This window comes from Hippichthys cyanospilos, chromosome 16 (assembly GCF_059441005.1).
Source record: "Hippichthys cyanospilos isolate Australia breed blue-spotted pipefish chromosome 16, RoL_Hcya_1.0, whole genome shotgun sequence".
Classification (NCBI taxonomy): domain Eukaryota; kingdom Metazoa; phylum Chordata; class Actinopteri; order Syngnathiformes; family Syngnathidae; genus Hippichthys; species Hippichthys cyanospilos.
This window is the reverse complement of record NC_142384.1, coordinates 968,329-991,262: the sequence shown is the minus strand read 5'-3', so window position 1 is coordinate 991,262 and position 22,934 is coordinate 968,329. Positions and strand designations below refer to the sequence as shown.

General features: G+C 43.7%; 2 protein-coding genes across 7 annotated transcripts in view; one reads left to right on the top strand and one right to left on the bottom strand.

Moving 5' to 3' along the window:
* rogdi (rogdi atypical leucine zipper) overlaps positions 1-19,755 on the bottom strand; it is a 27,313-nt gene extending 7,558 nt beyond the window's left edge. The window contains exons 1-6 of one of the 2 annotated variants that reach the window (XM_088436342.1): positions 18,995-19,300; positions 18,837-18,903; positions 17,520-17,591; positions 9,808-9,890; positions 851-905; positions 664-744 (exon numbers count right to left, since the gene is read on the bottom strand). In XM_088436342.1, the coding sequence (XP_088292468.1) occupies positions 664-744; positions 851-905; positions 9,808-9,890; positions 17,520-17,591; positions 18,837-18,875 (330 nt within the window). In that variant the 5' untranslated portion in view covers positions 18,876-18,903; positions 18,995-19,300. Of the gene's footprint in view, positions 1-663; positions 745-850; positions 906-9,807; positions 9,891-17,519; positions 17,592-18,836; positions 18,904-18,994; positions 19,301-19,334 lie in introns of those variants that run through there. The other variant, XM_088436341.1, reaches the window with a different exon arrangement.
* The window catches only part of LOC148410112 (uncharacterized), a 25,423-nt gene continuing 21,866 nt past the window's right edge, over positions 19,378-22,934 (top strand). For 2 of the 5 annotated variants that reach the window (XM_088436347.1, XM_088436345.1), the window contains exon 1: positions 19,378-19,652. The gene's annotated coding sequence lies outside the window, so the exon portion shown is untranslated. The other 3 variants (XM_088436344.1, XR_015868122.1, XM_088436348.1) reach the window with 3 other exon arrangements.

Sequence of the window (22,934 nt, the reverse complement as noted above, 5' to 3'; positions counted from 1 at the left end):
AGCATGTTGGGTTTGTTCCGGATGTATGTAAATGTCGTGATGCGAGTCTACATCACTTTGTGTGTACTTTGACAACAGCATATCGTGCCTCAGCACTCTAACTGCAGCCTAAAACACGATATTTGCTGCAAGAAACCCTAGCCATGAGCATGGCGATGATCACTTACGTATGATAACTATAACTTTGAACATACAATTCGGACATATTCCCACAGGTGAGGTGGCAGTTGTTTGGAACCTCAATGATTACCTATGTTGTTTAACCTGTCTATTTAAAAGACAATGAGGACAATGTTATCGGAAAACTCCTACTTATACATTGAACTCTGAGAAATGCTAGCATAAATCATAAACATACGAAATTCACCAAATGATTCAACCCAAAATATATTTTTATGATATATATTTAGTTTGGAGGGACAAATTACATTTAAAGAACAATTTCTGTTGTTCAATTCAAATTGTGAAACTCAATAATACAATTAAAAATTTAATCACTCAATTAGTGTCATTAAACTGTAGAAATTGTAAATAAAAAAAAAAGTCGATGTTAATTACATGCTGAGTAAATCATAATGTTTATTTTATTTAGGAAATTGGGCAATTTGATGATGACTTTGATAAAAACTGTAACGAACCATGTAGATTAATTTGGCCAAGTACCTGCTGTAATTTCCATTGCTTGTCCTCCCTGAACTGGAAGTGTAGCACTTGACTACTCTTTGCAACCTTCAGATTAATGTCCTGTTTAAAGTAAAGTAAAGTAAACACAGGAAACGTAGAGATGATACAAATTGTTAATTGAATTTCACAGAAGGCAGATAAAAAATGCAGAGCAGCTCAAACTTACCGCCAGAGTCAGCGCTTCTCCCTGTAGTGTCAGCACTCCTTTCACCTGATCCATGCTACAAAACATGATATTGTTTTTCTTTTTAGTTTTTCTCAGCATTAAACTTGCTCACAAGGAAGGAAGCCATGACCTCCACCAATAATATCCATCAGAAAAGAACCTTCGGGGGCCAGATTCACAAAAGGATTGTGCAGGTTTCATGTAGCGCAAACCTCTAAAAATTGAGTCAATAGATAGCATGTAATTCACAAAGCACAGATGCCAAGCAGAATGCATCTCAATACACCGATGGTATTTGAGTGTATTTAAATCAGGTATGATGCATATGAAGTAGATGGCGAAGAAATCGCCCACATTGATAAATGTCTATGTCTATGACCGATGGCTTTGTGACAGATTGCTTCGTGACAGAACCCAGGTCCACCAGAAATGAGCCGGGGAGGTGGGGGTGGGGGGTGGTGGTGGGGGGGGGGGGGGGGGGGTGCCGCAGGAACCAGAGGGCTCTCAAAAGCTGGTTTGACCCTGGAGACATGAAAGGTAGGATGCGCCTTCATCACCTTCATGGAGCGAGGCACAGTGAAACGCACTGCTGCCAGACTCGAACACCTTCTCAATGGGAAAGGGGCAGACGAAACGAGGTGTCGATTTATTGGACTCTACGCGAAGGGGCAGGTCCCTGGTCGAGAGCCACACCTTCTGGCACACACTGTAGATCGGAGCTGGTGTGCGCCGCCTGTTGGCCGCCCAGTCATACAGTCCAGTAGCACGTGTGACTGGACTTATGTTGGGCCGACCGAGCCCGAGCCCATGCCCGCCGACACCGTCGGGCCAACGTGAGCGCAGATGGACAGTAATTGTCCTTGTGCAAAGCTGGGAACAGCGGGGGCTGGTAACCATGCACACACTTGAACGGCGACATGCCAGTCGCGGAGCTTGTCAGGGAGTTGTGAGCATATTCAGCCCAAAAAGGTGGGTGGACCAGGTGGATGGATCCTGGGATGCCAGGCAACGTAGGGCGGTCTCAACCTCCTAATTTATCGGTTCTGTTTGCCCGTTGGTCTGTGGGTGGAAACCGGAGAATAGACTGACGGTGGCCCCGATGAGCCGCAAAACTCTTTCCAGAAGGATGAGGTGAACTGTGGGCCTCACGTCAAGAGGAAGGTCAAGCAAACGGAAGACATGATGGAGGAGAGGTTGCGCCGTTTCTTTGGATGACGGGAGCTTGGGGTGGGGTACAAAGTGCACCATTTTGCTGAATCTGTCCACTACTGACATGATAACTGTGTTGCCGTCAGAAGGGGGCAGGCCAGTGATGAAATCCAGTGAGACATGGGACCAGGGCCAGTGTGGGATAGGCAGAGTACGGAGTAGGCCGGCCGGAGGCGTGTGACTGGACTTATGTTGGTTGCAGACTGGACAGGCCTTGATGAACTCATGTACATCCTGATCCATTGTGGGCCGTTGACTGAGGACCCCCAAGGTCCGCTGAACCCCAGGGTGGAAGGTCAGTATGGTGGACTGAGCCCATTGAAACACCTCGGACCGGAGAGAGTAAGGGAATGGCAGGCATCTAGGTGGACAGGCGCTGGGTGTGGGCTGGTTCCTAACCGCGGACTTGATCCTCTCCTCTATCTCCCAGGTAAGAAGGCCGACCACACAAGACGGAGGAAGGATTCTTTTCCCTGGGTGTTCTCCCGGTCAAACTGCCTAGAGAGGGTGTCTGGTTTGATGTTTCGGGACCTGGGGCGGTAGGACAGGATGAAGTCAAATCTGGTGAAGAAGAGGGACCACCAGGCTTGACGGGAGTTCAATCTTTCGGCCTGCCAAATTTTCATGTTCCGTCCACACCGGGAATGGGGCTTTGGGACCTTCCAGCCAATGCCACCATTCTTCCAACGCCACCTTCACAGCCAACGGTTCACGATTCCTGCTGTAGTTAACCTCGGCAGGAGAAAGATGGCGGGAGTAGAAGGCGCACAGGTGGAGCTTGTGATCTTTTGCAGACCGCTGAGAAAGAACAGCTCCAATCCCAACTTATGAAGCATCCACCTCTACCACAAATTGGGAGCTGACGTGAAGCAATTCTTCAGGGCCTGGAAGGCCTCCTCGGCCGCGGGCATCCATTGAAACTTTGTTTTGATGCTGGTTAGAGACGTGAGAGGCTGGGCTATGGTGCTAAAGTTCCTGATGAACCTCCTGTAGAAATTTGCAAAGCCAAGGAAATGTTGTAGCTGTTTTCTGGTGTCTGGTACTGGCCATGAGGTGACTGCTGAGACCTTAGCTGGGGTAATGCCAATGTGGTTATGGGAAATGATGTGCCCCAGGAAGGAAACAGAGGCGGAATGGAACTCACATTTTACAGCTTTACCGTACAGGGAGTTTTCCAGCAGACGTTGTAAGACAGAGCGAACATGCTGCACGTGCTACACTAGCGTCTGAGAAAACACCAGGATGTCATCCAAATATACAAAGACATATTGGTCCAACATGTCTCGCAGAAAATCATTGATGAGGGCTTGGAACACTGCGGGAGCATTCGTAAGTCCAAAGGGCATTACCAGATATTTGTAATGCCCCAGGGGGGTGTTAAATGCTGTCTTCCACTCATCCCCTTCTCTGATGCGAATCAAATGGTAGGCGTTGCAAAGATCCAGCTTGGTGAAATACGAAGTTTCTTGTTGAAGCTCGAAGCCAGAGGTCATGAGGGGATGAGGGTACCGGTTTTTAATGGTAATGTTATTCAACCCCTGATAGTCGATACACGGTGATCCTTCTTGCTCACAAAAAAAAAAATCCTGCGCCCGGAGGAGAGGACGAAGGGCGAATGATGTCTGCATCTAAGGAGTCATTTATGTACCTCTCCATCGCATGCCGCTCGGTGCAGACAAGGAGTAAAGACGGCCCCTATGGGGCGTCGCTCCAGGGTAGCAGGTCGATTGCGCAATCGTATGGCCGGTGAGGAGGCAGAGACGTTGCTCGCGCCTTGCTGAAGACTTGACTGTTGTCATGGAGGGACTTGACTGTTGTCGGAGGGAACACCAGCGATGTCCGCTGAAGCAGGTGGAGCGACACAGAGGTCATGATTTTCAGAGGAAACACCTGCGATGTCCGCTGAGGCAGGTGGAGCGACACAGGGTGCAGAGACGGAGGCTCAATGGAGGCAGAAAAGATGACATGATGGACCCCAGCTGCGAACGACAGCCTTCTCCCAGTCGATGTGGGGGTTGTGATGACAGAGCCAGGGACGGCCCAGGACCAGAGAGGGATGTTTGGATGGTCAAGGATATGGAACTGGATTTGCTCCTGGTGATTACCTGCCACGTGCATGGAGAGGGTACACGTTTGGTTTGTGACCGAAAGGACGCCCATCCAAGGCGTGGGTTGGAATTGGTTTTAGCAGGGAATGTTTTTTATACCAAACTGACTCGACAATTTTCTGCTGATAAAGTTGGCATCCGCCCCAGAATCCACCAGGGCCCCCAGATGATGCGTGCAATCGGGCAAGACCAACCGAACCTGGAGAAGACGTCTTGGCTGTGGGGAGGAAGCGAAAGCTTGACTCAACCGTATCCCCTTGCCTAAGGCTGGGCCCTGGCTTTTACTGGGCATGTGGCCACATAGTGACCCTTTCCTCCGCAATACAGGCACAGGTCTCCGACGCGGCATCGTCATTCATCGTGCGTTAGGGAGGCACGCCCAAGCTGCATGGGCTCGCTTTCCCCCAGAGATGGCGCCGACGTCATAGGCTGGCGGGGATCCCGCCACGCCGGAGAGGGCGCTCCTCGCTCCTGTGCCTCCCTCTCTCAATTGCGCCGTCGATGACGCAGATGAATGTCAATACAGATGGCCAGACTGATTAATGCCTCTAGAGTTACGGGAAGCTCGTGGGACACTAACTCATCTTTAAGTCGACTGGAAACCCCATGCAGGGATGCGTCCACATGCGCTGGGGGGTTCCAGCAATTCTGGCTGGCTCTGGTACAGAAATCTAAGGCGTAATCGGCCACCGACCTTTCGCCATGTCGTAGTTCAAGAAGGCCTAGACCCAATTCGGCACAGGCATAACTGAGTCCAAAGACCTTCTGGATCTCTGCTGCGAGAGCTTGGAAGGACATACAAGCGGTGCCCCACCGTGCCCCACAGGCGAGTGTGCCCTGTGAGGTGATTTATCACAGACGCTACCTTGCCTTGCTCCGAGGCAAACATACTTGGTTGGAGGGCAAACAGCAAGGAGCAGTTTGTCAGGAAGGCTTCGCACGTTTCAGGTTCGCCGTCATAACGTTCCTGGACTCCAGCCTGGGGCTCAGGGGCGGCGCGTGATGCCGGCAGAGTGGTGGCTTGATGTGCTGGGTCCATTACGTTTGGCCAGATTGTACTGTCACAGCTCGGAGATGGAGGATCCAAAAGCACACACAGGTAAGTGAAGGTAAGGACAGAATATTTATTTGCTGAATGGTACTTGCAGTAGCAAAGGCAGATGAGGACGGGCAACGGTGGCGGGGCTCCCTTGATCGGGAAAGAAGGGACTTGGCAGGCGGACGGATCAGAGAGGAGGCAGATGAGGACGGGCAATGGTGGCGGGGCTCTCTGGGTCGGGGAAGAGGGTACTTGTCAGGTGAACGGATCAGAGTGGAGGCAGATAGGACGGGACCTTGAGCAGGGGGCTTACTTCAGCAGGACGGATAATTTGGTCGGAAGTATTGCTGGAAGGCTCTTCTAGACACTTGGAGATGATCTGGCAGATTGCGAAAGGAAAAGGCCGGGCTTTATACTGGGTGGTGGATCGTGACAACCGGTGCTGTTCAGGGCTGATTGGCAGGAGGGGTGAGCTGGTGAGATGTGTTGGGCAATGATTGGCAGGAGGGATGAGCCGGTGTATGTGTTGGTCAAAGAGTGGCTGGACCAATGGCTTTATGACAGATCGCTTTGTGACAGTCTAATTTACTACATCCAAGTTCAAATAGTAACATGCACTTTAAGTGAAGCAAATAACGCCTGTTGAAAGCTGGATTAGAAGTGGTGCTCCTCATTGAAATGCTCTTCGTGAGGGGAATACATCCAGACTTTCTAAACCTGGGGTCGGCAACTGAAAATGCTGAAAGAGCCATATTTAAGGCAAAAGATAAAATAAAATAATGAGCCTTCATGATTAAATTATTTTCCCTTCAGCACATCCGGCAGATAATGACACACCAATTGACTTCTCTGCTATAAGATGGTGATTTAAGTTTAACCTCCCTTACAATATTAATGTATTGTTTTTTGTTGGGTTGATGAAAATATAGAAATACAATAAAGAAATCAGATTTTTGTTGTCATTTTTGTTTTGAGGACTTAAACAACGAACCCAACAAAACTATAATATCCCTGTGTCCTTCCAAATGTGTACAGAGAAAAATTAGAAATTGCTTGATACAAACAGCCAATGTGTTCCCAAATATGTGCCTATGACAGGATTGTGTTCTTACCCATTCAATGTGATTTCTGTTTTTGGAAATCAGCTTCTCAACAAGGGGCATGTAAGATGTTTTTGACAACTTCTCATAACAAAGAAATCATGCAAGCAATCCTTCCGCATTGTCAAAGAAAGCAAGTGATTGAATCCACTGCCCTCTGTTCATGAAAAAGAAAAATGTCTTTTTTCTTTTGGTGGCATCTCACTTGTTGCAAACTAATCTGCGTATGTGTTTAGAACGGCGCTTTTTACACCGTTCTAGATACCAACAGCAACAGGTGTTCCTTTTGAAAAACTGCAGACAGAGATTGGAACACTGCTTTTTATGCCTGATGCTAACTGGCGTTCCAAACGAGTCTTGTGTTTTTCAAAATATTGGTCTGTCGCAGCTAGAGTGTTATTCCCAACGTTGTCTCGGACGATACTAGGCATAAAAAGCAGCATCCTTTGTTGACAGACATGTTGAAATTTGATATTCTACTGATTTTTACAGCACTGGAAAACGATAAGGATGTTTGTGGGATGTTTGTAAACCATATAAAAAAAACAAAAAATATAGTTCCCACCGTCTTTTTCCATTTTCATACATGAAAAATACTTGAAAAAGCTCTCGGGAGAACACTCACCCCCTTCTCTGATGCGAATCAAATGGTAGGCATTGCAAAAATCCAGCTTGGTGAAATACGAAGTTTCTTGTTGAAGCTCGAAGGTCATGAGGGGATGAGGGTACCGGTTTTTAATGGTAATGTTATTCAACCCTGATAGTCGCTACACGGTGATCCTTCTTGCTCAAAAAAAGAATCCTGGGCGCTAAAGAGCCTGCAGAGCATGCAGCTCCAGAGCCGTGGGTTGCCGCCCCATTTTAAATGCTTCATGTTAAACATTTTTTTTAAAACGTGTAAGAAGAACCGTTTCTAATTCTGACTCATTCATCAATTAATGTTAGAAAACTACAAGCAGTCCTTATGAAAATGCACATGCACATCTACTGTATATGTACACATATACATCTCTGAAATTTTCAAAATGATTGCACCAATATTTTGAGGATGTAAAATGTATGAATATAACGTTGACTTCCTCTCCTAAGTGTTCACTTCAACTTTGTGTGGATTAGTGAGGTCCTTGAACTTGAGATACACATATGCAGGTGTGATATGTATGTCCATATGTATTTTGTGAGCAAAAAGCTAATTTTTTGCTTTGCCTTGTGTGGCAATCAGGAGGGAAACTGGTGTAAATTCCACTCAAGCTGTGAAACTTTGTAGGCATATTTGCGCTACTATGTAATTAGGGCCCCTCCGTGAGCCGTCACCTTAACGTTGTGGAGGGCTTTGCATGTTCCAGTGATCCTAGGAGCTAAGTTGTCGGGGCCTTCAGGCCCCTGGTAGGGTCACCCATGGCAAACAGGTCCTAGGTGAGGTTCCAGACTAAACACGGCTCACAGACCCCATATGACGAAAAAGATAAATGGATTTGTTTCCCTCGCCCGGACGCGGGTCACCGGGGCCCCCCTCTGGAGCCAGGCCTGGAGGTGGGGCTCGTTGGCGAGCGCCTGGTGGCTGGTCCTGCACCCATGGGGCCCGGTCGGGCTCAGCCTGAAGGTATGACGTCGGTCCCCCCTCACATGGGCTCACCACCTGTGTGAGGGGCCATAGGGGTCGGATGCAAAGAGAGCTGGGCGGCGGCCAAAGGCAGAGGCTAGTTCTTGGGACATGGAATGTCACCTCTCTGGCGGGGAAGGAGCCTGAGCTGGTGTGCGAGGTTGAGAAGTTCCGATTAGATATAGTCAGACTCACCTCCACACACAGCTTGGGATCTAGTACCAGTCCTCTCGGGAGGGGTTGGCCTCTCATCCACTGTGGAGTTGCCTGCGGTGACAGGCGCAGAGCTGGTGTGGGCATTCTTGTTGCCCCCTAGCTCAGCACATGTTTCGTGTGCATTGGGGTTTACCCCATTGGACAAGAGGGTAGCTTCCCTTCGCCTTCGGGTGGGGGGACGGGTCCTGACTGTTGTTTGTGCCTATGCACCAAACAGCAGTTCCGAGTACCCACGCTTTTTGGAGTCGTTGGGAGGGTGTGCTGGAGAGCGCTCCCTCCAGGGACTCCCTCGTTCTGCTGGGGGACTTCAATGCTCACGTGGGCAATGACAGTGAGACCTGGAGGGGTGTGATTGGGAGGAATGGCCCCCCCCGATCTGAACCCGAGCGATGCGTTGTTTTTGGACTTCTGTGCTCGTCACGGATTGTCCATAATCAACACCATGTTCAAACATAGGGGTGTCCATATGTGCACTTGGCACCAGGACACCCTAGGCCGCAGTTCGATGATTGACTTTGTAGTTGTATCATCAGATTTGTGGCCACGTGTTTTGGACACTCGGGTGAAGAGAGGGGCGGAGCTGTCAACTGATCACCACGTGGTGGCGTGTTGGCTCCGATGGTGGGGGAGGATGCCGGCCAAACCTGGCAGGCCCAAACGTATCGTGAGGGTCTGCTGGGAACATCTGGCAGAGTCCCCTGTCAGAAGGAGTTTCAACTCCCACCTCTGGCAGAATTTCCCCCACGTCCCAGGGGAGGCGGGGGACATAGAGTCCGAGTGGACCATGTTTCGCACCTCCATTGTCGAGGCGGCGGATCAGAGCTGTGGCCGTGAGGTGGTCCTGCCCCAAGTGGAGGAGTTCAAGTATCTTGGGGTCTTGTTCACAAGTGAGGGTAGGATGGTGCGTGAGATCGACAGACAGATCGGTGCAGCGTCTGCTGTCATGCGGGCTCTGCACCGGTCTGTCGTAGTGAAGAGCTGAGCCGAAAGGCAAAGCTCTCTTGTTTACCACTCGATCTACGTTCCTGCCCTCACCTATGGCCACGAGCTGTGGGTCGTGACCGAAAGAACAAGATCCCGGATACAAGCGGCCGAAATGAGTTTCCTCAGCAGGGTGTCCGGTCTCTCCCTTAGAGATCGGGTGAGAAGCTCGGTCATCCGGGAGGGGCTCAGCGTCGAGCCGCTGCTCCTCCGCATTGAGGGGAGCCAGCTGAGGTGGTTCGGGCATCTGGTTAGGATGCCCCCCGGACGCCTCCCCGGTGATGTGTTTCGGGCATGTCCCACTGGAAGGAGGCCCCAGGGACGACCCAGGACACACTGGAGGGACTATGTCTCTCGGCTGGCCCGGGAGCGCCTGGGGATTTCCGTAAGAGCTGGATGAAGTGGCCGGGGAGAGGGAAGTCTGGGCTTCCTTGGTCAAGCTGCTGCCCCCGCGACCCGACCCCAGAAGACAGCGGTAGAGGATGGATGGATGGATGGATGGATGGATATGTAATTAGGGCATTAACCCTTCAGCGCAAGTCACACTGTGGAGTGAACTTTGGCAATTTTTTTGGCAAAGAAATTTTGATTTTCTTTTTAAAGAAGGTGCAAACTGCCAGTGCAAAGGAAGCAAAATTAAAGTTGATTCTTTGTGGAAGGTTTGGCCATGACTCGTGAAGAGAATTGAGGGATGGCATTACGTTGAGCTGCCCAGAATGAAATTTTCCTGTTTGAGGTAACTCTCCATGCCAGATGTCGGCATAGTGAAACGTCTTGAAGCCTCCTGTAAAGAAGCAAAACAAAATGCAGATATCAGGAAAGAGAGCTGGCGACTGCAGTTAATGTTCTCAAAAGGGGATCGATATTGATTATTCGTTTAGGATGACTTTTGACTTGTGGAATGTATATGTCCATCACAAAGTGTCAATAAAGTAATTGACCTTAGAGATTTAAACCAAGGGGGTGAAGTTCACAAACTCATAGTACACTAAGAAAAGAAAACATGAGCTTAACTAAAATACTGTAGTAGTAGTAGTCAATAAATATTTTGAAAGTAAGTTTAAATGTTCTATTTTTCAGTCTATTAACAAAAAGACGTGCACAACTTTATATGAAATGTTTCCTCCAATTATTTATTTATTTTTTTATTTTAATGTTTAGCAAAAGACGAATCTTCTTCTGGTATAATGTAAGTAAGACACACACACTCACACTAAATATTTAATTCTTCCAAATCCTCTGTACTTTGGTTTAGTTTGCTCACTGAAAAAAAAAAACATTGTACTCTATTGATACTATGATTTCTTTATTCTATATTATTTATTCTATTAATTGTTTATATTTACCGGTATTTAAATGCCGCACACCCCAGTCAATTTATATAGTAATGACTTGATTATTTAGATGATTAATCAAACGATATGAATTTCTATCCCTTAAATTAAAAATATAACATGTACCCAAATTGACAGGACAGAAGTGTAAGTGGTCGAACTTTGGGGTGTGACTTTTTTTTTTCTGACATTTGGGGTTGTCAGCAGTAGTGAGCAGTGCTTGACAACCCATTGTAGTGGTTTTAACAATGATGATGGTACCACTTTATCCATGTTCCCCTTTGAGTATCAAAGTTCCATGGTTTAGAGGGTGATTTAACATACCAGGAATGGAAGGACAAGTTAAGTCTATTTTAGAAACACAAGAACTTACAGTCACAAAAGGTTGCCTTCGTATTGGGAGCATTGAGTGGGGAGGCTAAAAGACAAGTTGGCATTTTAGAGCAGGGAGATCGTGATAAAGTCACAAAATTTTTGACTGCACTGGAGGGTAAAATTTTTTGGCTGTGTCCAAAGACCAAACGAGCCTGTGTGTGCCTATTTGTTGCGATTTGATGCAGCTGACGAGGCCCCTAATGACTCCTACCCGCGGGACCAGTTTCTATTAGGCCTTGAAGAGTGGCCCTCATACCTGGTATGTGTTTCAAAAACATTGTCTTTTGTCAAACATGGAAGAGTTCTCGTACGGATCCCTTTAGTGTGTCCTTGGACCGCTACCAGAAGCTGGAAAAGCGGTTTGCTGTGGACAAGACACGTGCTAGGAGCCAAAGATGTGAGTTTATACACCGGGGCTGATGGTGTAGTCAAAGTGGGGCTAATTGAAGCTGTTTGAACTGTTAAAGGGTAGGAAACTGATGTTTTGAATCTGACCAATCAAACAAGTAGAGCCGACTTGGCAGGCAAAGAGCAACATCAGCTGGAGACACTCCTGAAGAAATGGGAGAAAGTGTTTGCTACCCATAAAGAAGGCTATGGTAGGACAGGTATTGTGAAACACAGAATTTCCACTGGAGACGTTAACCCCTTTTGAGAGCACTTCCGACCATTGCTGCCTATGATGTACAAGGAAATGACAGCAAATCTAGTGGACATGTTGGACAAAGGTGTGATTTGTGAGAGTTTCAGTCCATGGGCTGCCCCTATTGTGTTGGTAAAGAAAAAAGATGGAACTTGGAGGTTTTTTGTGGATTATAGAAAGTTAAAATTCTGTAACTCACAAAGACGCATTTCCCCTTCGTAGAATTGAGGAAACAGTGACTTCACTCACCAAAGCACAATGGTTCACTACCTTGGACCTGGCAAGTGGAAATGGATCTCACTGACTATGAGAAGACTGCTTTTACAACAACACTGGGTTTGATCAAGTTCCAGCAGATGCCATTTGGCCTCTGTAATGCCCCTGCTACTTTCCAACGCTTGATGCAACAATGTCTTAGGGGTCAAACTGCAGAATCACTGCTGGTTATCAGAATGCTATAATAATTTACTCACCTAATTTTTCGTAGAAGTATTTTAAAAATTAAATGAACATGGGCTGAAGCTGAAACCAGACAAGTATAACTTGCTACAGAAAGAGGTGAAGTTCCTTGGTCATGTAGTCAATGAGAACGGAATGCATCCGGACGCTTCCAAAATTTCAGTTGTTATTGATTGGCCCCGGCCTTCTACTGTGTGAGAGGTGAGGGCATTCCTTGGACTGGCAGGGTACTACAGACGATTTATCCCAAACTCTTTCAAGATTGCTGCAGTGGGCAGTGACCGAAAAGTTTAAAGACTATGTGGCCGGAGCAAAATTTATAGTCCACACTGATAACAACCCAGTTGCACATTTGCACTCTGCAAAGCTTTGTGCCACAGAGCAGAGGTGAGTTGCCCAGCTGGCCTACTTTGACTTCGAGGTGAAGTACTGAGCAGATAAAGAGAACACTAATGCACATGCACATGAAATGGACCGAACATCAAGCTCCTTTACAACCAATTTCAGTGTCTTACCCCTTAGAAATTGTAGCATTAGACTTCCTTTTATTGAGCAGACCTAGTGACACCTACCAAAATATTCTTGTTATGGCCGACATGTTTACAAGGTTTGCTTGGGCAGAACCGACTCGGGATCAGACTGCAAAAACAACTGTCAAAGTGATTTGGACAAGCATAATTCAAACATTCAGCTGCCCAGCTCATTTTCATGCAGATCAAGGTCAGATTTTGAGTCTGACTTAATGAAACAATTGTGCCTGTACAATATTTATATGAGTAGGACTACCACCTACCACCCAGCTGGTAATGGTAGAATTGAGCGATTTAACCAGAACATGTTACATACCCTTGAAGTGGATTGTACAAGCCTACAATAACACTAGTCACAATGCAACTGCCTTTGCTCCTGCATATCTCATGTCATGTTCCCTTGTAGATGTTCGCCAGACTATAGCCACTTCGGGTTGATGAACATTTATTCAGTGATGATTTGCAAGGAATATGCCTTTTCCCCCCAAAATAACGCGTACAACCGCAACTCTGATGCTAGCGGTAAATTATATAGATTTTATATTATAATATAAGATTAAACAAAAAATAAAAAAGGTAGAACAAGATATATTTTGATTTCCAAGGAAATTGCAGTACCAAAATGTTATGCGAAACACTGTTGCCCAAATGAAAAATATTTGTATTTCTCAGTACAATTATGACAAACGAGAGCTGAAAATAAACATTTTTCAAGTGAGTAGCTGAATTGCATGTGCAAAGCATGAAACGGGTGCCAGTTTGTTCATCTCTGAGCATATCAAGAGAATTATCAGGCACAATTGTAACACTAGAGCTGCAAGCAGCTATAAAGGGCCCTCGCAGACCTGTGCACGTTGAGGTATGAACAGGTCAGGGTATGAACAAGTAGGAGTATGAACGTGTTTGGGTATACACATTTTGGGGTAAATGAACATTAGAAGTTAAAGTGTCAGAAAATGTCCAGGTTTTATGACATTTGACCAACCGGCTCAACAAACTAAATAGAAACGCAAAAATGAATAAAAAAAAGATTATTTTGTGCCACCCGGTGGTGTTAGCACTACGATGAAAAATGAGTTTGTAGATGACTTCAGTCCAGGACTCTTATCAACTATGTGAAATTTAGAGAAGGTGGGATTATGTGGATTGAGTTACAGCAGCTTTTATTGTTTCGCATGTTTGCAGCTATAAAGGGCCCTCGCAGACCTGTGCACGTTGAGGTATAAACAGGTCGGGGAATGAACAAGTAGAAATATGAACGTGTTGGGGTATACGGATGTTGGGGTAAGAGAACATTAGAAGTCAATGTCTCAGAAAATGTCCAAATTTTATTACATATGACACACCCGGCCTAACAAACTAAATGGAAACGCAAAAATTATGTTATATTATTTTGTTCCACACAGTGGTGGTAGCACTACGATAAAAATTAGTTCATAGACGACTTCAGTACAGTACTCTTATTAAATATGTGAAATTTAAAGGTGGGATTCTGTGGGTTGAGTTACAGCAGCTTTTATTGTTGCTGATGTATGAACTTTGCGCTGCCGGCTAGGCCACGCCCATTATCAAAACAACGTACTATTTGGTGGAAGGCAATAGGCTTGTTTAATGGCTTTTCAGACAACATTTAAGCGGGTTAGGGTTATCACTTCAAGAGGCTCAGCAGAGTAAATAAAAATGTTAAGGAATTGACATATTTTTTTCTGCCAGTAGGTGGCGCTCGCACTACCATTAAAAATTGGCTTTAGGTGTATTTCACATTGGACTCCCATTCCATGTACAAAGTTTTTGAAAGATCACATTATCTAGGTCCAATTACAGCATTTTTTTCTGTTTTGGTGAAACATCGTACTTTGAGGTAGCATACAGAATATGCCCTTTATTGAAAATTCATAAGTTTAGAACCTTCATGTTCCGATGTCTCAAAGCTTTTCTCACCATTTTTTCAGTTAATTGACTCAAACAGGCATTGGACAGTACATGAAAGTGTAAAAAATAATATTTTTGTTCATTACTAGGTGGCGCTGTAAATGATTTGGAAGTTGATCACATAGCTGTATTAGGGCATGACTTTAAAAGTCCCTGCAAAGTTACAGATGGTTTGAAGCTGTTACAGCTGAGTTATTCAGGTTTTTGTCACTCTTGGCGAACGAAATATTCATAATAATTTGAAGCTCCGCTCACATCTTACAAGTCATGGGATCTTCACAATTTTTGGCATATTTGTGCCGCTATATCTGCTAATAGTCCATGCCAACGTAGAAGTTAATCGGATGAACGGTTTAAGAAAACAAGGCACGAATTTGACACCATCCAATGTACAAGAACGGTGCAAAGTTGCACATTAAAAAAATTCATAACTATTTTTCTGTACGTCCTAGCACATCACTCACTCACTTTTTGTAGGTCTTACAGTCCCACATATGCCTACAAAGTTTCATAGCTGTAGGTCAAACCAAACAAGATTGACTGTAATCTTTCGACTAAAGACATTTTTTGCAGCCACTAGGTGGCGCTAGCTTTAAACTGGAATATATGTTTGGCGATGTCTTCAGGAATAGATTTTCATCCAATGTGTGAAATTGTGAGAAGATCAGATCACCTGAGTCAAATTACAGCAGCTTTTACTGGTCCGATAAAGCTTCAGAATGAAAATAGACGTAGAGGCCACGCCCATTATCGAAACTTCGTAAAATTTGGTGGAGGTCAGCAGGGCTGTCTAGAGGCTTGTTAAACTTAATTTCAGCGATATTACTTTAAAGGGCTCAGCTAAACATATAAAAACGTTTAGAAAATACTATATTTTTTGGCTGCCACTAGGTGGCGCTCGTACTACAACAAAAAATACTTTGATAGGTGTATTTCGCATTGGAAACCCATCAAATATATGAAGTTTAGAAAAGATAAGACCATCTGGGTCCAAATACAGCAACTTTGTTTGTTTTGGCGAGACATCAGACTGACATTTTTGTTTGCCACGAGGTGGCCTTATAAGCAATTGAAGAAATTCTTAAACACATGTGTTAATGGCTTGAGTCTTCATATGTCTGTGAAGTTTCAGATTTTTCCAAGCATGTATAACTGAGTTATAAAGTTTTGTGTCACATGTGGCGAAGTAAACATCAAAGGCATAATATGAAGCCCCGCCCCCAACATATTTGATGGCGGATCTTAACAAAAATTTGAACAATTGTGCCTCCTAGTCTGATAAAACACCACAGCAAATTTGAAGTCGATTAAGTAAAGTGCTTAGGAGAAAAAAGGAGCAGTTCGGGACCTGCAAACGAGCAAAAATGGGCCAAAAGTGCACCTTCAAAAATTCATAACTCTTTTTCTGTACATCTGAGCACATAGCTCGCGCTGACTTTTTTGTAGGGCTCGAGGTCCTACATAAGGCTACACATTTTTGTAGCTCTAGGTCAAACGGGCCGGGAGTGAGAGGCTATTTTCCACTCATAAGGCCATTTTGGGGCCAATTGCAGCCATTTTTTTCCGTTTTGGCGAGACATCTAACTTTGAGGTGGCGTGCAGACCACGCCATTAGTGAAAAGTCATAAAATTTTAAAACCTTAATATTCCATGTTTTAATGGTGTTCTGACCAATTTTCAGTTGTTTTACTCAAACAGACTGAGGACAATACATGAACGTTTAAAAAATGACAATTTTATCAACCACTAGGCGGCGCGAGTAGCTATTTCAATTTTTTTTTTTACAACGGTCTTAATAGCATTAGTTTCCATGACATAAGACATAAATCTCCATGTGTCTATGAAGTTTTAGATTTTTTTTAAGCTTGTACATCAGAGTTATTAAGCGTTTTCAAAGTCAAAGTCAAAGTCAAAGTCAAGTTTATTGTCAATTTCTTCACATGTGCTTAACATCTGGACAGGAACCATAGGGACCTCGCAGCGGTCGCTGCTCTGGCCCTAATAATCTGGAGAGGAACAATAGGGACCTCGCAGCGGTCGCTACTCAGGCCCTAATAATAATAATAATAATAATCTGGAGAGGAACAATAGGAACCTCGCGGCGGTCGCTGCTCGGGCCCTAATAATAATCTAGAGAGAAACAATAGGGACCTCGCAGCGGTCGCTGCTTGGGCCCTAATAATAATAATAATCCGGAGAAGAACAATAGGAACCTCGCAGCGGTTGCTGCTCGGGCCCTAATAATAATAATAATCTGGAGAAAAACAAGAGGGCTCTCGGCCCTAATAATCTGGACAGGAACAATAGGGACCTCGCAGCGATCGCTACTCGGGCCCTAATAATCCGGAGAAGAACAATAGGGACCTCGTAGCGGTCGCTGCTCGGGCCCTAATAATAATCTGGAAGAACAATAGGGGCCTCGCAGCCGTCGCTGCTTGGGCCCTAATAATAATAATCTGGAGAAGAACAGTAGGGACCTCTCAGTTGTAGCTCCTCGGGCCCTAATAATTAATAATAATAATAATAATACAGAGAAGAACAAGAGGGCTCTCGCCAGCGGTAGCTGCTCAGGCCCCAATTATGAACTTCCATGTACCATCTTTTTGCAGAAATATCTCATTTTATTACCTGCTTATAGTCCAGTGCGGCTTATCTGTCACAAAATCATTTTTTTGCTCATATTTTGCTGCTGCGTCTTATATACCGGTGCGGTTTATAGTCCGTAAAATACGGAATGTTTTCTTTCTTAAACACATATTGCTGAGGGGGTGGTAGAAGGTTGATTCTGGTTGTATTGCTTTTGTGCCATGTCCTGATTGTGTCACTTTGTTGTTCCAAAAGTAAACAAAGGAAGGTCTGTGACAAAGGTTGTAAACAACCCTCTCTTTTAGAAAGAATTAAAAAAGCCAGAGGGGTGAAGCACTGGTCTACAACGGGTTAAACTGAGTTGACCTTTAAAAATCTAAATTTTCAGTCTCAGGTTGTGTTCTGTTACCAGTCTTTTTTTGATGACTCAGACAGATTAATACATTCGAATGAATACATGAATATGAAGGCTGGTCAGTTCTTCGTATCAGTCTGTGCAGTGCTACAGGCAATGTTAATGGCGATAAGAAAAGTGTTAGCCTATCAACTCTTACCTTCAGTACGTCCTGCAGCTGCTTAAGAACAGCATGTACTTCTTCTTTAAGAAGCCAGTTGAATTCCTCCTCCTGGTATAAATTCAATCACAAACATAAAATGAGGGAAATGCAAAGTTCCTTCCATCCATCCATTCATTCATTTATTCATCCATTCATCACTTACTCGACATCAGGGCTCTGGTAACAACGATCAGGGCTCTCGTTTAGAACCCCAGGTGAAAATTGTACATACAAATTAAAACAACACAAATATAACCAATCCCCTAGAGTCATGACAGTTGTTTTTTTTTGCAAATCCGGCAAAATGTCATATAGAGGGGATGAAAATACTCAGTATTCCAGGTCACACCATGAAAATAACATAAATCAGGGACGTTGTAACACGGGGGTCCACTGTAAATCCATTATATATTTTTTATTTATGATGTTATTTAATTTTATGTATGTATATTATATTAAAGTAGCACTTACTAGACTTTTTTGATAACAATATTTAATATGTATATCCAATTTTATGTTTCACTGTACATATATTCAGTATGCATATAGAGTGGACCCCTGGGTTACGGCATCCCTGGCTTACGTTTTTTTTTCACTTAACGATGTCCCCTCTTTAAGGCATTTATCCTGCGTTACGATTGATATCAACATCTCTCATGACCTGTGGGGTTGTTTCTTTGTTGTTTTGCCACCCTTTTTGGCGTTTTAAGGTATTTGCTCTTGTTTTCTGGTGTCAAACCGCCTCCGCTGCAACGTATCACTACAATTCTGTTCTGCTATTGGTTGGCGTCTCGACTCCCTAAGATACTGGTCTATTATTGGTCAGCATGATGAGGTCACGAAGATGCTGGTCTGCTATTGGTCAGCGCATGGGGTCACAAAGATGGCTGCCTAAAGACTTGATCTCGTGTGAGTGCTTTCAATATCGTATTTATTATGCATTTTAGTGCTTAATTCAAACTTGAATTGGTTATCCCAAGTCCCAAGATTGCTAGTGATCTTAAAGAGAGAAGTAAGAAGATGATTTATATGAAAACGAAGCTGGAGATAATCAAGAAATATGAAGACGGCTAAGCTACCTTAGCCTGGGCTACCCTTACTAGGGAATATGGCTATCACAAGCTCAAAAGTAAAAAAAAAATCTTTTATATATTTATTATTTATGATGTTATTTAATTGTATGAATGTATATTATATATGAGTAGCACTTACTATACTATGTTGATACCCATTTTTAATATGTATATACAATTTTATGTTTTTACTTGGGGGTTTGCACGCATTAGCTAATTAACATGGGGATGGATTGCCCACCATACGAATTCGTGTTACGATCCCAACCGCAGGGCGCATCAATCTTGAAAACCGGGGGCCCACTGTACTGTATTGTGGGGGGCAGAGAGAGACAAAGGGGGAGACAGAGAGACGTGTGAGTGCGCGCGCTCAGCCTGCAAAACCCTGAATCGAGTTACCTGCCACTGAGTGTCGCGTGTCACTTTGCACAGAAGCTCCACGCTCCATTTCACGGATGTTCGGTTCGGTCAAGCCCACCGCCAACACAAACGCAATAATAATGTGACTGTGCAGACCTTGCATTCATTGCACCTGCATTCTTTCGCAATCTTAGCCAGAACTACGCTGTAAAACGCGAACGTAACACGGAACAGCAACCTAAAGAACACGCTGCGACGTGGACCTTTAGATTGAGTCGCTCTTAAACAAATCCCGTGATTGCGAACGAGTAAAAACAGCGAGCCTCATGCATTGGCCCCCTGTAGACTGACACAAGCCACATCATTATCATCATTTTACCAGCACTGCTCTCTCCACTTGACTGGCAGCCGACATCTTGGGTAGTTCCGACAGAGATCGCTGAGGGTTGAGCATATTGAGCAGTAAATATGGGCAATACGTCGATAAACCTAAGCCCCCTCCGGAACACAAATCTTCTGCTCCCGTGGATACGTTTTCTTAGATGAGCTGATGCCTTTACGGGCAATGAGAATTCGTTGTCACGGGGGCGGGCGGGAATTAGTGTGTGTGTGTGTGTATGTACTCTTTGTGTAATGGATGGGTACTGATAACTAATAGAAAACGGACTCCTTGACGGACAGTGACACCACATTACACGTAAGTCAAATGATCAACTAGCATGAAAATGATAACGTGATGTACAGTAGGATATAATAATAACAATAATGATGTTTGCCAACTTTATAAATGACTATTCGGTCAATCGCTACAGACACCAGTCGCTGTACGGAAGCTTACGATTCCAAACAAAATTACATTACAACCGTAAGATAACTTAATCCGACACTACGCAAAATTAAAAAAAAAATACTACACCGTTTTGACAACAGTGAATGCAACATATATAGGTCACAAGTTCTGAATTATGAGACTCCGCCCATCAATCCGTACAAGAAGATTTTCGCCGTACACTAGAAATGATTTGCATGTGCGTCAATTCGAAGGTTCCTTAAAGAAAAGAACGATACCATCAAGACCCGAGACAGCTCTCGTAAACTAACCATGTGCTTGCAGGACTGACCTTGGAGTTTTTTTTTTTTGCCTTTTGTATGTATGTTTACGTGTAAGCTGAGGCCAAGAAAAACACCTGATACGGATATATGCGTTATTTTGTTCCGCAAAATATTAATTGTATTACTGTTAATATGAATGTGGTTACCAATCCCGGCTTTCTCTTTAATGCATACAAATGCAGACAAATAACCACACAAAAAACGATCCACACACTACATTACTTTTAACTCTTTGTTACATGTTTCTCAACTATTGTCACTTAACCCTTTTATAGGTTAAGAACAAAAAAATAAATAAAAACTATGTTTAAAAAAAGCTTCTGAAAATATGACTTTTTAAAAGCAACAATACATTAAAGTAAATATAGTACTGTTATAGAAAAAATAAAAAACAAATTTCAATAAAGCAATAAGTGGTAAGTCTGTAGTTATAAACTGGGGATCGGCATGCGGGCATGCGGCTCTTTAGCCCCGTCCTAGTGGCTCTCTGGAGCTTTTTCCAAAATGTTTGAAAATGGAAAAAGATGGAGGGGGATAAATAATTGTTTTTGTTTTAATATGGTTTCTGTAGGAGGAAAAACATGACAGGAACATTCCTAACGTTTGCCAATGCTGTAAACATGTGTAGAATAAATATTACATTTCAAGATTCCTGTCAACAAATAATTACGTCATAGCGTGCGACACTCTCCTAATGGGTCTGACTGCATGATGTAAGACGGGGGCGTGTAGTTCCAAAAAAAGGCACCAAAAGAAATACACACCCCTGTCCCGACAGGTACATAAAACTATATTAGACACCCTTATTCCGATAGGTACATAAAGCTACATTCCAGGGTGAGATGTGTCTAACGCAATGGTTCTTAACCTGGGTTCGATCGAACCCTCCGCCGCAGAGCTCCACCCCTCAGTCTAGTTTGCAGTTAGTGGGCACAGTCATTGAAAGCGTCCTGCTCTGAGATTTCCTACCATGAACTGTGTTGGTTTTGTTATTTGAACAAGGTGATATTAATGCACAATTCATTTCGTTGTAATATTGATATGACATTAGCAAAAATATTATAGAAGACGTCTTGTCCCGACAGGTACATACACAAAGCGATATTGTATTTCAGAGCGAAATAATGCATCTAACATTTATATTATGTAGTCATATAATTAAAAAAAAACCCAACATAAATCCAATTCGTGAAATAGAACAATTAAAAAATAAAGGTCGACAGACTGTTGTAATATTCATACAACATTAGTCAAAAAAATACTATGGAAAATATAGTATAGTACAACCTTTTGCATACATTTGTGATACATCCTTTACAACAGTTTTTTTCCCCATCCAAAATGACAATGGTAAAAGTCATTCTAAAATGTAAAAGTGGAGACCAAAATAAATATTACCACAATTCGCAAAAACAAAACAAAAAAATCTAGAAAAATTATATTCACATTCACACACTTAATAATTTCATTGATGAGTTCACTTTTAAAAAGTATCATATAAGTGAAAATGTATATGGTTTCAGGAAGAACAAGTCCACTTCTAAGGCAGTATTGGAGATTATGTAGGAAATCATGACAATATGTAAAAATAATTCCCAAATTTGATTTTCATAGATTTAAAGAAAACATGTGTTACTATAGATCATACTTTATGAATGGGGGAAAAAAAGGACTGGTATATAAATAGATAAAAGTTACCTGGATGATAGAAATCAGTATGTGCAGTTCACTGTAATAACAAAAAAAAATCAGTTCAGCTGAAGATAGCACATAGGGGCTCAAGCTCAAGGCTCTGTGCCTGGTCTTATATTATTTACATTATATATTAATGACAGTTGCAGTGTTTCAAAAATGTTTGCTGCTCTGGAGAGTCTTGAACAACATATGATCTTCTGTGGAAGAAGAATTAAGTATATTTTTGAAGAAGTGGTTTCACAAGAACAAATGATCTTTAATAATAGATGCAAAATTCTAAATTAAGTTGGAAACCACATATAGATCATGTCAAAAGAAAAAAAATATAATAGTAGTAAAGGAATATAAGAGTTTGAGCTTAAAGTAGTTCATTAGATGTGTCTACATTCTGTGTATGAGAGTGTGAGACTGTAAAGTGAACAAAACAATATGGGGTGCAAGGGAGTGTAAGAATGGAATGTTTCAGAGCAAACGGTGCTAGTCGCAGGGACGAGATGACCTTGGCACCTGGTGGGAAACAACTTTGAGGAAAACTACAACCAGGAGGAGTAAGCAAGCGATTCTGCAGGGGAAGAAAGACCAATGAGAGCAAGCTAAAGTTAACTGCAGTGTACACATAGCCAATAAAATAATGCCAGGATGCCTTTGTTGATGTGCCATTTGCATATTGTGTAGTATAACTCATTGCTGGGCAACTCGGATGAGAGTACGTCTGCTGGTGGTAACAGAGGCGTACAGGGCTGTATAGAGAGGGACCCGAGACCCAGGTGCTTGTATTAGATCTGCGTGTTAGGAATAAATCCATTCGTGTGTGAAAATGCCAGCTTCCTGATACCTTTCTATTGCAGAACGAGCGTGCAAATTGTTGGATGAGTGGCAGTTGGGTAAGGTCACAAATTGGAGTCAGATTACTAACTTGAGTTCATGTTGATTTAGAAATAAAATTCCAACAATTTATGGTGACCCCGACATGATGCAAGAGAGGTAAAAGAAGTCTGGGACTTCAAGAAGTCTGGGACTTCGAGAAAAACCACAAGAGTCTGGGACTCGGGTCTGGGACCCATGTCCACACCAGGTGACGACCTGATAAAGGAGCCACACGTCCGACCGTCTTTCCTCTTGGGCCCACAGTGAAACAAGGTAGGCAGATTCCTTTTCAAATTCTGCACAT